Source organism: Mytilus edulis, chromosome 4, assembly GCF_963676685.1.
Source record: "Mytilus edulis chromosome 4, xbMytEdul2.2, whole genome shotgun sequence".
Lineage (NCBI taxonomy): Eukaryota > Metazoa > Mollusca > Bivalvia > Mytilida > Mytilidae > Mytilus > Mytilus edulis.
The window spans coordinates 29,013,905-29,029,448 of NC_092347.1; the positions used below are offsets into that span (position 1 = coordinate 29,013,905).

At 30.5% G+C, this 15,544-nt stretch overlaps 1 protein-coding gene across 1 annotated transcript; it reads left to right on the forward strand.

The window, feature by feature from the left end:
* The first annotated feature begins 2,442 nt into the window (after positions 1–2,442).
* On the forward strand, positions 2,443–14,942 carry LOC139519357 (coiled-coil domain-containing protein 122-like). Its single transcript, XM_071311362.1, has 11 exons — positions 2,443–2,557; positions 6,422–6,570; positions 7,207–7,437; positions 7,859–8,019; positions 8,133–8,148; positions 9,722–9,835; positions 10,449–10,530; positions 11,743–11,870; positions 12,326–12,465; positions 13,682–13,738; positions 14,638–14,942. The coding sequence occupies exons 1-11, from the start codon at positions 2,538–2,540 to the stop codon at positions 14,770–14,772; spliced, it is 1,233 nt and encodes a 410-aa protein (XP_071167463.1). The 5' UTR covers positions 2,443–2,537; the 3' UTR covers positions 14,773–14,942.
* The last annotated feature ends 602 nt before the right edge of the window (positions 14,943–15,544 follow it).

Sequence of the window (15,544 nt, forward strand, 5' to 3'; positions counted from 1 at the left end):
CTAGTTTTTTGGATTCTGTTAACCTACATTTAGACCTTTATCAGTAGAATAGGATTTCCTTTAAAAACTACAGTTGCACCACACGGTGAGTGAAACCTGATCCCGGAACCAATGGCATACCTTACCACCAATCTATCAACCAAACTACAATCTACCAACCAAAACACCAATCTACCAACCAAACCACCAATCTACCAACCAAACCACCAATTAATCTACCAACCAAAACACCAATTCACCAAGCAAACCAGAAATTTATCAACCAAACCACCTATCTACCAACCAAACCACCAATCTACTAACCAAACCACCTATCTACCAACCAAACCACCAATCTACCTACTGTGCTTTAGGAGTACACTAATAGGGTAGTTCTCTCTACTAACCACACATTATATTGTACAATGACATCTGAATGCTCAGAATATATCAATACACTTACGTTTCACAATTGATCTTGTTTAAATGATTATCCCCTTTATGCATTGATAAAAATATCGGATGGACTGTAAGCAAGTGGCTTTAAGTGGACATATGTGACTGTCTCAGTGACCGTCTCTCAAAAAATAAACAAAGTACCGATTTTTTTTCCGTTATTTCTTTAACCTAACCCAACTACAATTAGTAAATACATCATTATTTGAAAGGAAAAAAGACACCCTCCACCTATTTACTACTTTTACAAAATAAGAATAATTTGACTAAACCGTAACAATTCAGAGTTAAAAAAAAAACGTTTCTTTTGTAAATAATGATACACCAGGTTATGTGTTGATTGCACCATCGATACACAGTACGTACAAATATATATATTCTTTACGAAGTGGTGAAGATCATGTATGTCTCACTTTTTCGATTAAAGTCGAAGGCTTGACAAAAACCGAACTATTATCATGTTTTGGAAAATATCAACAGTTTGCTTAATATTGACAAATCAAAAATCCAAGTCACATGGTTAAGTTGGGGATGCTTAAACCTTTGACATATTTTGTAAGTTGAAAAATGAATATAATACAGACCTTGTTGGGGTATTTCTGGATAACTGGCATATTTGATAGAAAGTATACAGCCTGTTTTATTTAAAATTTACCATGATGTTGATGTTGGTCATAAAAAGAAAACAAAAATGAAGCATATGTTCTTTTAACTGTTCTTGAACAAGGCTCCAATTTATATTAAAAAAAGGGTCCAGATGATCAAGTTGTTCTTTGAACAAAGAGAAAGGGGAAACCAATGAAACTGCTATATCATCTCAGGAATTATATCACAAAACACAGTTCTTATATTGGGATAATTTATTTATATAGATTATTTCTCCTACATATCTTTATATATTACTTTCTATAGTTCAAATTGTAATCTCAGACTAGAATCTGACACATTAACCTCTCCCCTATTTTTGGTCGGCATATGTACTACAGAATAATTCCAAGACATTTGCTTGTCAGATACATAACACAACATTAAAAACGGTGCTTTCAAAATGGGGGCTTTTCTGTCAGCGTAACAGGTAGGGAATGTCAGTTGCTTGCTGACGAGGCTCATTAGTCTCTTATCCACTGTGATGTTATTAAGGAATTTTATTCGGAAACAATCTCCATAACTTCTTGATAAAACTACTGTCTATCATCCTTTTCGATTTATACATCAGATGCATCACAAAATATATACACGTTATGTTAGTATATGAAATAAAGAAAAGTGCAAATCGAAAATGTTGAATTATTAATGTCTACGAAACTACAAGATCCTACCCTACGTTAATTGAATTGACCATGTTTTCAAATCATATTAAATGTTTTCATTGATCTTTACTTGTTGGAAAAATGTACTGAATTCATTGTCGGCTAAATTATCAATGTTCGATTATTGCATATTCTTCAGAGCTGTCTGTTTAATGAATTGAAAAAGAGGGGATGGATATACGTACTCAACATTTGGATATATTTTCAACATATATCTAACAAATATGTGAGAAAAGGATAGCTTTAAATCTCTCTCTTATTCTGTAAACAGCCCAGTATTGTAGGATTGTTACGGCATTTCGGTGTTTTTAAGGCACCGCCTTTATTTTTGTAATACACACCACAAAACATTTAGTTAGGATAAAGAACTAAATGGTAGTCCTATAATATAAGACTTCTAAGGTTCATATCATTTACATTCAACGTTTTATTGGATTTTGTTTTTACTATAAATGTTGAACGGTTTATGAAATAGAAATCCGATAAACTTGAACGTCGAATGTAAATGATATAAACATCAGAAGTCTTATATTATAGTACAATTGCCGGGCATTCATGGAGGCAGCGAAATTACACGATTTGACAGGAGATCGAAATAAACAAGGGGAGGAATTTTACCAAACCCTTGCCACTAATGGGCTTTAAACTATGGTATAGCAATGAAAACAAATTCCCGGAATTCAAACATAAGTTCTCCAAATTTGTTTTAAGAATATACCTTCAATAGAATTTCCGGTAGAAAATCCGACCAGAAACTTTCACAACAATTTTTGACAATTTTGCAACGTTTACATGGAAACACATTTCACAAGGTAGCCTCACCGGACACAATTACAAACGATTTTTGAAGTGTGATTAATATTTTTTTATGTAGACAACTTTACTTGAATTGTTTATACCATAGAATTAATGATGTATGAAGGCTTTCCATTTTGCATCATATCCCACATAATTTCTTATTCACGTTTGGATACTTTAGTACGATTTGCGTGACCTCGTTTTACGGGTCAAGAGAGCCACATATGGACGCAATTCCGAACAGCACTTTATTGATATATCTTGCAGAAGAAATCAATGACAAAAGTCTAGATTGATAAAGCATACATGTACAATAATCTTTATCTCGTACACATTTTCATAGGAAAATAAGATGCACAAGTTTGTTTTTTACTTCAATTACTTCAGCAGTGGTTGCAGACGAAATGTCGGTCATGTATAAAGAAAGATTTCTGATTTTTTTTGGTTTTTGTGTAAGTTCCTCCTTTGAAGGAGCACTAAATTCAAGTTTATCCATTTCGGTGGTGTACTTATCATTCATCTATGAACTTTTTTTTATAAAGGTCAACATTTTTTCGGGGTTTTCTGGACTTTTCGATAAAATAAAAATATTTTCATTTGACCATAAATAGGGTCACAAGAGTCTAAAAAACGTCAATTGTGGGGTTATTTTGGGCAAGATAAAAGGCAATATGCACTTACCTTTATGTTTTTTTTTATATAACTTGCAGGCCAAATTGCCGTTCTTATAATATTTTCAGATTGATTTTGTCATTGTCATCAACATTCACCAAGTGCACATAAATTGTAATATCATGAAAACAAGGGAATTTTAATAGGGTTTTTATTTATAAAAACATTTATTGATAAATATAAATAAATATGATCTCAGAGGGCAAACATTGAAAATCGTTCGTAATTGTGTTCAGTCGTAATTGCGTCCTGTTAGGCTATATATTTTATTTTACATGCTAATGTATACCATATCTAAATCGTTCCCGCTTAGCATTCTTCTATTATTTAAAGCTCTTGTCCGACCAAAATTAGAGTACTGCTCAACAATCTGGGATCCACATCAAAAACAGCAAATTTCACAAATCGAAAAAGATCAGAGAAGAGCAGCACGCTTCTCATGCAACCGCTTCCATAACACCAGCTCAGTTACTGAAATGATGACAGACCTAAATCATTTTAAATTGGTACCCACGAAATTACTCGTTTACGATACAGACTTGTTTTCTTTTACAAAATCATTCATGAAATTGTTGCAGTCCCTACACACAACCTTTTGATCCCACTACAATAAAACCAGACATAGCAATCCACATTCATTTAGGCAAATAAAAACATCTAAAGAACTTTATAAATATTCATTTTATCCACGAACAATTATAAATTGGAACTATCTGCCACAACAAATAGTATCATGCAGTACAGTAGAGGGATTTAGGAGTATGATCACAGAATCTGCTCTCATCCCCATATTCTACCCCTAACTATTCTGTTATCAAATGTATATAGTTTTATCAAAACTACACATAGGTAATTTTGCTCTTTCTGCTAGCTCTCCATTGTAAATAATAAATTTAATGTCCAACTTAAGGGAGACAACTAAAAAACAGATCTCTAATTATTACAGGGTCAATAACAGGAATTGGCAAATAGCCTATTGAAGTATCTCCTTTGTACTTACAATGTAACTTGTATCATGATTGTAGGTCTTTTACTGTACATGTAGGATGTGCTTCCAAAAAAAAAGAATACAAAAAAAAAGAAACAAAAGATATAGAAAAATTAGACATGCTAAATAAAGTTTAACTTTAATATATATATATATCATGTATATGTTATTGTTTTTTTTTCCAAAAGGAATTGAAAATATGACTGTTTTACACCACAGAATCTACTATTATTACAGACAAACTGATGCATAGATCTAGGAAAGTTTTAAGGCATGACAGGACCCAGATATATAAAAGCTGTTGTCTGTTCTTTGGTCGGGTTGTTTTTTTTTTGACACATTCCCCATTTCCATTCTCAATTTTATGTTTCAGAAAATTAAAAAACTTAACCTGGAATTTGTTGTGCATTTTTTAGCTCACCTGGCCTAAAAGGCCATGTGAGCTTTTCTCATCACTTGGCGTCCGTCGTCGTCGTCGTCGTCGTCGTTAACAATTTTTCAAACATCTTCTCCTCTGAAACTACTGAATGGATTTGAATGAAACTTAGCATGATTGTTCCTTAGATTATCCTGCACAAAGTGTGTGCTTCGATTTTTGATCCGTCAAAAAACATGGCCGCCGTTACTTAAAATAGAACATAGGGGTCAAATGCAGTTTTTGGCTTATACATGTATCTCAAAAACGAAAGCATTTAGAGCAAATCTGACATGAGGTAAAAATGTTCATTAGGTCAAGATCTATCAGCCCTGAAATTTTCAGATGAATCAAACAAACCATTGTTGGGTTGCTGCCACTTAATTGGTAATTTTAAGGAAATTTTGCAGTTTTTGGTCATTATCTTGAATATTATTATAGATAAAGATAAACTGTAAACAGCAAAAATGATCAGCAAAGTAAGATCTACAAATAAGTTAATATGACCAAAATTGTCAATTGACCCCTTAAGGGGTTATTGTCCTTTAATGACAATTTTTCACAATTTGTTCATCATATTTGCTAACTTTAAAAAATCTTCTCCTCTAAAACTACTAAACCAAATTCAACCAAACTTCAACTGAATGATCAGCAGGGTGTATAAAATAAAGTTTGTGCTTTATTTTTTATTTCGTCAAAAAACATGGCCGTCATGGCTAAAAATAGAACACAGGGTAAAATGCAGTTTTTGGCTTATATCTCAAAATCTCCAGCATTTAGAGCAAATAAGACAAGAAGTTAAAGTATTTATTAGGTCAAGGTCTACCTGTCCTGAAATTTTCAGCCGATTTGGGTAACTGGTTTTTCAGGTATAATGCCCCTGAATTGATGATTTTAAAGAAATTTTGCAGTTTTTGGTTATTATCTTGAATATTATTATAGATACAGATAAACTGTTAATAGCAAAAATGTTAAGCAAAGTAAGATCTACAAATAAGTCAATTTGACCAAAATTGTCAATTGACCCCTTAAGGAGTTATTGCCCTTTAAAGACTTTTTTCACAATTTGTTCATCATGTTGACTTACTTTAAAAAATCTTCTCCTTTGAAACTGCTGTATCAATTTCAGCCAAACTTAGGCTAAATGAGTTTCATAGTATCTAGTATACATTTTATATTTCATTTCCTTGTATGTCAGAAACATAGCTCCTATGGCTAAAATAGAACATAGGAGAAAATGATTTTTTTTTTGCTTTTGAAGAAAATAGGACGATTCAAAGAACATTTAAATAAATTGAAAAGCCAAAATAATCATTGATGAGAGATTTAACCAAAAAGATTAAGGTGAGCGATTCAGGCTCTTGAGAGCCTCTTGTTCCCAGTCTGCATAAGATAGAAAAGTAAAAAAAACACATGAGTTTCATTTGATACAGCCCATTCATATGACTTAGTTACATGTGTACACAGTTAAAATCACCATTTTTTTTATATGATGGGAACTTCTCAAACCTTGTCCCATTTGTTTCCTAACTTAGTTTATTTTGGCACCTACTGCAGGAATGAAAAAATTATTAGAAAAATCTAAAAAAGTTTATAATTTTCTGAAGCATAAAATGCATTTAACACTTAATTATCTAGATCCTGTCATGCCTTAAAACTATTCCAGGTGCACAAGTTTGTCTTTTCTCAGAGTAAAACTTGTGGTGTAAATTCAGCCATTTTAGCTAAAAGGTTATGATGAAGGACAATTTTGTTTTTTCTTTCACTGAAAGCTGGATAGTGTAAAGAGTTTCTACATTGTAGCCCTCCAAAGTTAAGAAGAGAGATACAGATTAGTCCTATAGTAAAGCATGTTGAGCCACAGATTAGAATACAAACCACAAACAGACCACAATTTGTTCCTATAGTTAGTCCTAGACAAATCCCAGTGGTCAGTCCTACATCTCAACACAGTAGGTATTTCAATTATTCCATAGGTTTTATTTATAATTTATTCTGAATTGATACTTGTATTAAAATGGAATATTGTTTTGATAGGGTCCACATTGGTTTTATAATGATTTTATATACTTCAAATTCTAAGAAGGTATATAATATTTATTTTTACTTAATGAAATGCATATTTTTAAATGAATTGTGGTTTTCATATTAACTGTACCTGTATATTTTATAAAATCCCAGTAGCATAGACTTTTGCACAATCTATTAAATTTGTATCCATTATCATGATATGGCATAAGCAATTGTATAAATAGAAACATGTTAATGGAACTAGTATTTTAGAGTTTTGAAATTGATTGTTTAATTTATGACAGGTTACCGTGTTTACCATTACTGGTAATTATATAAACCATAAAAAGTTATATATAAGATTAAGGGAAATTACATTGTAAGTTCATTCTATTTATTGTTTGTTTATCAGATTAAACTAAGTAAATTTTAAGCTGGATACATCATTTTAAATGTCTTTGTAAATGTATGTGTGTGTGTGTGTGTGTGTGTGTGAGAGTGATTCTTTTGTATAACATGAAAAATTTAAGAACTCTAGAAAATCACAATTAAATTGATTTTTTCACATCTTATTTTAGTGCAAAACAAAAAACATTCTAAGGTGACACTACAGTCTTCCATGAATGAATCTGAAGAAACAGTGTGTAACCCTTCAGAACATAATGAACACTTCACAAGGCAGATACCAAACATGGGCAGCATTGTCAAGCCTAGTAATGAACACTTCAAAATGCATATCCCAGTGCTAAATTCTGACAGTTCTACTCATACAGAAACATTTGTGAAAACAGAATTTCTACCCACTTGCGGTAAGCAAAATATAATTGAAAAGCTTGTCATTGTTTATTTCACAATTTGCCATTTCAGAATACTAGTACATTGTACACTGTACATAGGTATATTTGTACTGTAATTTCATTGTTTGTACAAATCCAAGTCTATTTTGCATAGAAATTTTAAGCTCCAGATTTTAGGTCCTTGGGGGGGGGGGGGGGGGAAACAGAACTCATAATGCCAAATAAAAAAGTATGTGTGTTTACTGTACCCCTACTTACCCTAATTTTTATCCCCTACCCTAAATTTTGTTTGGCCATAATGTCACAATGTTGCTCCCATAGACTCAATAAAAAAAAAACCACTTACCTGAACCCACCCTAATTTTTTCAGCATGTGACAATAAACACACATACTTTTTTAGTTGGCCTAATAAAAATGAATATCTGATTTCAGATTACAGTAAAAGTACAAGTGTTGATTTAGAAGGTGAAATGGTGGATAGTGCAATAGATAGTGTAATGGGTCTTCCACAGGCCTTTAATGAAGTGGTTGAAATGCAAAAAGGCCAAAGCAGTGAAATACAGAAGCAACAAATGTTACTGAAGACTTTGCAGGTAAAAAGCCTTGTAGAGAATGTTTACATTTTAAATCAAATTTAAAATTCATTTTTTTGTTTTTTTTAGATAAAACCAAATAGCAATATCTTTTGTTTTGTTTTTGTTTTCAGGGAAAATTTAAAGAAGGTATACAGATATAATGTAATCATAATGTTTCTTGTTTACAATGTTTCTTGTTCACAATGTTTCTTGTTGTTTATACATTTACCATGAAAACAATAGTTCAGCACACAATTTCATCGTTTTTCAATGAAAAATAAATACAGTGATTTCCAGTAAAATATAAATCAATATTTCAATACATTGTCAACAAAGTTGCATCAAAACAAGAATGAAAGCAAAAAAAATGTATTTTTCTTGCATTTTCTTCTTTTAAATATTTACAATAAATATCTATGTTGTGTAAAGAATAACTAATCCAAAAATTGATACATAAAAAAATATTCAACTCTGGACTGAACAACACTGAAAATTCACTCATGCACTATACTCACTTACAAATTATTTTGTTGTCTGGTCACTTATTGAAAAATTTCCACATTCAAGTTGTTGGATATAAAAATTATAAGCTATGGGTTGATTGCCAATAAGATAATCCTTAATCAGAGACCTACTGACGTAAAATTTTAGCAGCTATATAAAGTCACTGTACTGCCTATCAAAATTGAGTAAAAACTATACTACGTAGTAAAGACCTCAAAATGACGAATGTGAAATAATTCAAACAAGAATTACAAACTGCCTGATTTATGTTCAGAACAATAAACGATAAACAAATATGATATACACCAACAAACCACAACAACCAAATCACAGGCTTGGGACTTGGGACAGACACATACAGAATGTGTGAAAAGTGTTTTTGTGAGCATGCGAACCTTCCTCCTTAGTTGTTCTATAATTCTGCAACACAACAAGAAAATTCAATACCTCTTGCATTTTGTCTTGTTTGAATATAACATAATTTATTAAATTTGTAATATTTATGACTAATGATTCTTATGTGAATGTTTATATAGATTATTTACTGTTTAAATTTGTTTGTTATGTTTCATTATTCATTTTTAAAATAACATTGATATGGGTAAAGAATTAAGTTCAGAAATTGAAGAACATAAGTTAGATTAAAACTGAAATGATTATAGTCAAAACTAGATTCAAAATCTATATATACTCTGATGCACATTTGCAATTTTTTTAATTCAGATTAAATAATGTATTTTATATCAAAGAAAGAAATATTTTTTGAAGTTGACATGTTTATTAGGGCTTCAACCATTAATATTTCAACTTGATATAACCTTTCAACAATAAAATTTAATATATTGCAATTTTTTTGAGATCTCTATTTTTGTATAGCCTCAACAAAGTCCTGCAGGCAAGATTTTGATGTGCCATTGTTTTACAGATGTAAAAGCACAGTATTATCTTTATACATTGTATCTATAGAGTAGGCCTCTTACCTTTAATCATGCATAATTGTCTTTGGAAGTTTTGTATAGTTCACATTTTCAATTCATATTTCAACATTTGCATTACTTCATCAAAATAACATACAGGCTGGACATATCTCTGTGTGTTATTTTGTTTGTTTAATTTTTGATAAAAATGTATGTTAACATCTTTCTGCTATTGATATATTTTGAATGCCTACATAGATAGTTTTAGTTCTTGGTTTTACCATTATATAACTATATAGTTACAGAGAAGAAAGAGGAGGTAACCCAGGAACTGACTAGTGTGACACATAAGATTTATGTTATAGAGGAGCAAAAGAGAACTTGTACCAAGAAATGTAAAGAATTTGATAGTGGTTTGTATTGCATATACTGTGGATTCATTTATTTTTTTTGGGGTACCACTTTTCATTGATTTAGGAAAACTTGCATGTTCGTGGATATTTATTTTCGTGATTTTGCCAAATTCTGCATACAAGCCTATAGAAAACTTGCTATTCATTGAATATTTAATTTTGTGGTTCACTTGTACCCACGAAATCCACGAAAATTGGTATCCAACGAATAATAATGCATCTACAGTAACAATTAAGACATAATTAGGGAGCAGTATTTAAAGCAAAGTAGTATCCCCTGTCAAACAGAATTTGTTATCATTCAAATTTTTCTCATTCAGAAAAATAAAAAAATAGACATATGGTTTGATTGCCAATGTGACAACTATCCACCAGAGTTCAAATGACAAAGATAAACTGCATGTATTGCAAATTTCTTGAAAATGATAATGTTATAGATATGTTGATATTTTGCTCTTAAAATCCCACTCCCCCCCCCCCAAAAAAAAAAAACGAGGGAGTTTACACTAAAACTGATGATGCTTTTTAGGGTAACTGCCTTATTTCATTTGAATAATTTTATCTTTTCATTCATTATGATCAGAAAATTGTGATTAGATTTATTTTTTTCCAGAAATTATACAGTTAGTTATAGAATCTGAAAAAGAAAGAAATTGTATTAAAGATTTAAAAGGAGATATAGAAGAAAATAATAGGTAAAAACATTGAGGGTGTAGTATTTTTGTATGTCACGAATAATTCCTCTTAATATATGAAGAAGAAACCGAGAGACGCAGAAAAAAACCAGATTATGGCAAATAAGTAGAACCCAATACACAAACAGTATGACGTGGAAATATCTCATAGTTTATCATATACTGTGGAATCATTACTATTCATTGGATACCAATTTGGATTGGGTTTTGTGGATAGAGGCGAATCACAAATTCAAATTTTCTATAGGCTTTATATGTAGAGATTCCCAAAACCACGAAATCAAATATCCATGAAAAAGCAACTTTTCCTTAATCCACGAAAATTGATACACAATACTTAATTTGATACACCATGTATTATTGAGACCTTTTATAAACAGGTGTAACACTTGGTTCTGTTTTGAATAGTTTAATCAATGTTATATATCTAATATTTTTGGTACTCTCTAGTACATCAAAATAAATAAAAACATTTTGCGTAGGTATTTTTTATTTTGTATGTTATTGATCAATAAGATTTCAAGTACCAGTATGCTTTTACTCAGAAATAACTACTATGAGAAGCAAGGAATTGTTCAGCATATTCAAACATGTTTCTGTTATCACAAAGTCATGTTCAGCTGCCTGAAATTTTAAATTTGTAACAAACACAAAACTTCATAGACATATTTCTTTTAAAGCCCAGGTCTATTTTTGTTTAAAGCGGGGATATTATTAGATCTGTGATACAGAGTGGTATGGTAAATACTATTTATTTTTCAAAATATTTTACAATTCATAAATCTCATACTATAAAAAAGTTGTTGTAGTAACAATGCATGGAAAAGCATAGCAGCTAGTATGTGAAGTTATTTTTGTAACCTAAATGATATTTAACCATAGTATATACCATACCACTCTGTATCATAGATCTAATTATACCCCCGCTTTAAACAAAAATAGACCCAGGCTTTAAAAGGAAACAAAACATTTCAAGGATTTAAATTTTTTTTTAGGGTTTATATAAGTCAGCTATACTGTGTGATGCATTTTCAGATTCATCATTCAACAACTTCCTTTTTACCGTCAAATATTAGGGCAGGGGTAGCATCAGTGAGCAGTAGCTCACAGTTTCACTTGTTATAGTATACTATATGAAAAATTTATAAATATCAATGTGCTTTCTTCTACTACTATGATATTAAACTGCATGGAGAATAATATTAATTACAGACAATATACCAAGTACAAAGAAAGGATAACACGACATAAACAAGTGGTGGCAGAGTTTGAAGATAACCTTGAGGTACACAAAGAACTCCTGCAAATCAAAGAAGAAATTAAGAAACTACAAACTGAATGTAAGTGGAAATTATTATTGGGTATACATTGAAGGATTTTGATATGCCTGAAAACTTAGCTATCATGAGTAAAAAATGTTTTCGGTAAGCAGGAAGTTCAAACAATTAATCAAAGACTGTAAAAATAAAAATATATGGTATGTTTACCAATATATATATATATATGTATAATATATAAAACTTTATTTCCGCTATCATAGAGATTTGGTGTACATGAAATATATAAATCAGAAAATTACAAACAATGAATTTAAACACACCTTTTAATGATGTTTTTTTTTAAGTTTTCAAAAGAACTTTCATTTTGGTGTGTTGTTGGCTGACCAAGAGATAAAAACAACCACAAGAAAACAGATGTCTATTTTTATTGTATATCTTTCAAATAAAATTTCATTTGATGAAATGATTGAGTTGCTTTTTCAGGAACTTACGAAATATTTATAATTTATCTGTAGGTGAAAAAAGGGAGAGGAACAAATGTGATACAGAGAGGTTACTATCTGGTCAAATAGAAAACAAAATAAAAGAACACATTTTGACAGTTCAAAATGAGGTAGAACAGTTAAAACTTATACTTCAGGAAACAAAAGAGAAGGTAAGAATATACTGTTATTCAGAAATTATTGTAATGTTTTTTCATTGTAATTTTTTGTTGTAAAAAATGTGACAGGGTAATAATCCCAAGAATTTGAACACTCATTTTGAAATTTTGCATATCAATTAAACAGGATTTTTCTCAATATCACAAAAATTAAAATAGCATTTTATACTAAATTGACAAAATCGCAATAATAAATGCATGCAATTAACAGTAGACATTTAGTAGCCAACACTTTTAATGTTTTATGTGATGCCAACCAATCAGCAGTTTTGGCCTAGGTATTATTAAAAAGAAGTAAATTTTGACATAAAAGTATATAAAAAAAGGAAATGCAATACTCTATATGAATATATATATTCACTTCTTTCTTTCTGAAAGGTCGATGGAATCATTTCCATTACATATAATAATAGGATCAATTTAAAGTCCTATGAGTATACAGAGTTATTTATGTAGAATAATGCACATTGTTATAAACTCAAAAGTTATGTTCATACTTTTTTGCCCAAGAAGATGCTACACAGACTGCAAAATATTTATTGGCAGGAAAACTTAAATGAATGTTATAAATACTAATTTGCGCAAATATTTATGATTTAAGGTGGCTCGGGACTATTCGAAGTTTCTATCAGACTTGCCGTATTTTTTGTTATTTTATTTTTTACAAAAAGTGAATCAAATTGGTTGAAAAAAATAGGGGGTCACGGACCATTTAAGCTTAAAATTTTACGTTTAAACAGGTATGTTAAAGGGACCATTTTTCAATGAAATGATAGGGAAAATAGAGGTGTTGACATATTTTTATCGGAATATAAAAAAAACGTTCTATGACAATTGGTCCAAAACTGTAATATAAAAAGCTAAAATATAGCTTCAAAGAATGCGCAAATAAAAAACATAGGTCACCGATAAGGAAAAAAAAATATTTTGCCTTAAAATCCAAATTTTGGCGGGAAAATGGTGAAAATGGGTGAAATGTCATTTTGACCCTTTTACAAATACGAATAATAACGAAAATATTCTATAATCACATAACTACAATGATTTAACATTTCTAATCAATCAAAATATTTTAAAAAAATATATCTAATTTACAACAAATATTTTGTAATTCATGCGTGAAACTATGCGCAGTCGAATAGTCCCGAGCCACCTTAAGCTGTCAATGTTTTAATGTGTATTGATGTTGCACTTTATATTTCATATCAAGATTCAAACAGAGAAAGAAAAGCAAAGTCAAGCACAGGTTTCTTTAAATGTTCTTCATGTAAGTTTTCTGTCAAAGCAAAGTGCGCTGCTAATATAGTTATAATTTATTTTGATTCATTTTGCATATAAATAAAAAGAGATGTGAGATCATTAAGACTGTAACTCAGCAACACAATAAAACCAGAAAATACATAAAAAGGTCAACAAAGGTTTTGTGCAAAACATAATTGTCAATGCTATATGTCAAGCCAAGTCCCAAGTCAAGACTATTTGTGAGTTTTAAAAACGACTACCAAATTGTTATCCAATTCTTAATTATGACAAATAATACTTACATACCAACAAACTATCACAACAAGGTCCCTAACCTGGTATGGACATATTACAGGTGACAGGTTGAAATGTCACTGAGTAGATACTTCTGTAGGAGGACTGTTACTGTGGATTCAGGTATTTTTGTGGGTACCAATTTTCATTGATTAAGGAAAACTTGCATTTTCGTGGACATATAATTTCTTTGCATTATCAAAGTTTCCATAGAATCCTATAGGAAATTTGTCATTCATTGAATAATTAATTTCTTGGTTCACCTTTACCCACAAAATGCATGAAAACTGGTATCCTAAGAATAATAATGAATCCAGTAGTTCCCATTGGGGCCCAGTAGTCCATGCTTCCACACTTATAAAATGCTATGTTACATACATTTTTACATTAATACATTTTTACCAAGAAATCAATGTTCGAAATTTCTCAGTCAAAGTAAATCTTAGATAAATTTGGTTGGATATACTTTTTGGGGTCTCTTTTAGTGATATAGTTCCTGAAATATTAAAGGGCGCTGTAAACAGTTTTTTTTATAATTTAATATGAGTTATTTCTCAAATAAAAAATATTGATTTGTACGGATGTTCTGTTTCATTTGCTGTAAAACATTTTGTTATATTTTATTTGTAGAAAAAGAACCAAGCACAGTTGACAAGACTTAAGAAACAAGTTAAGGCTGCACAACAAAGTAGTCGGCAGTGGCATGATCAGATTTCCCTTCTTCAGAAAACTATAGCTGAGTTAAACAATAGACTGGGACAGTAGTCACATGTGTTATCTCACTCCATCATTGTGAAATAAAAGAAAGACGAAATAAGAACATCTGCTAAAACCATCCTTGGTAGAAATGAAAATCAAAAAATATTTCTGATGCCAAAACTTTGGTTGATAGTACAACTTTTTTTTGTTAAAATCACAATTTTAAAGTGAGAAAGCAGTGTTTATATAACCTTTTGATAATAATATCACATGTATTTATATGACTAAAGGAGTAGGGGCAATAAGGCCCTTATTTGGCCCAAAAATTACTGTAAATTAAAAAGTTATTATACATATTTTTAAATTACTGTACAATATCTAAGATACAAGGTATTCAGAAAAACAAAACAATTTTGGACGTCGAACAAGTTACCATGGCAACAAATCATGACTTAGTTTGCATAATTTGTAAAATTTCGTGATTTTCTTTGTTTTTCGTCAAATTTTTAAGTATATTTTCGATTGAAAATTTTATTTTCTTGGGCCGAAACCAGGCCTTAATGCCCCTACTCCTTTAAAACTATTTGTCAGTTGTGTTTATGGAAATAAATGATGGAAAAAATGACTTTTTTTTAAATCTTGCATTTCCTTATATACATTTCTGTAACTAGTTTTTGGCAAGTTTGGTTACTTTTAGGTCATTAATTTGTCTATCTTGCCTATTTTATATACTTTTGTGTCTCATACAGATCTAATGAATCAAGGTATATAAACTTACTTTTACAGTTTGATTTCATGTTGTGTAGACACACAACTGACCCAGGTTTATAGCAAAGGG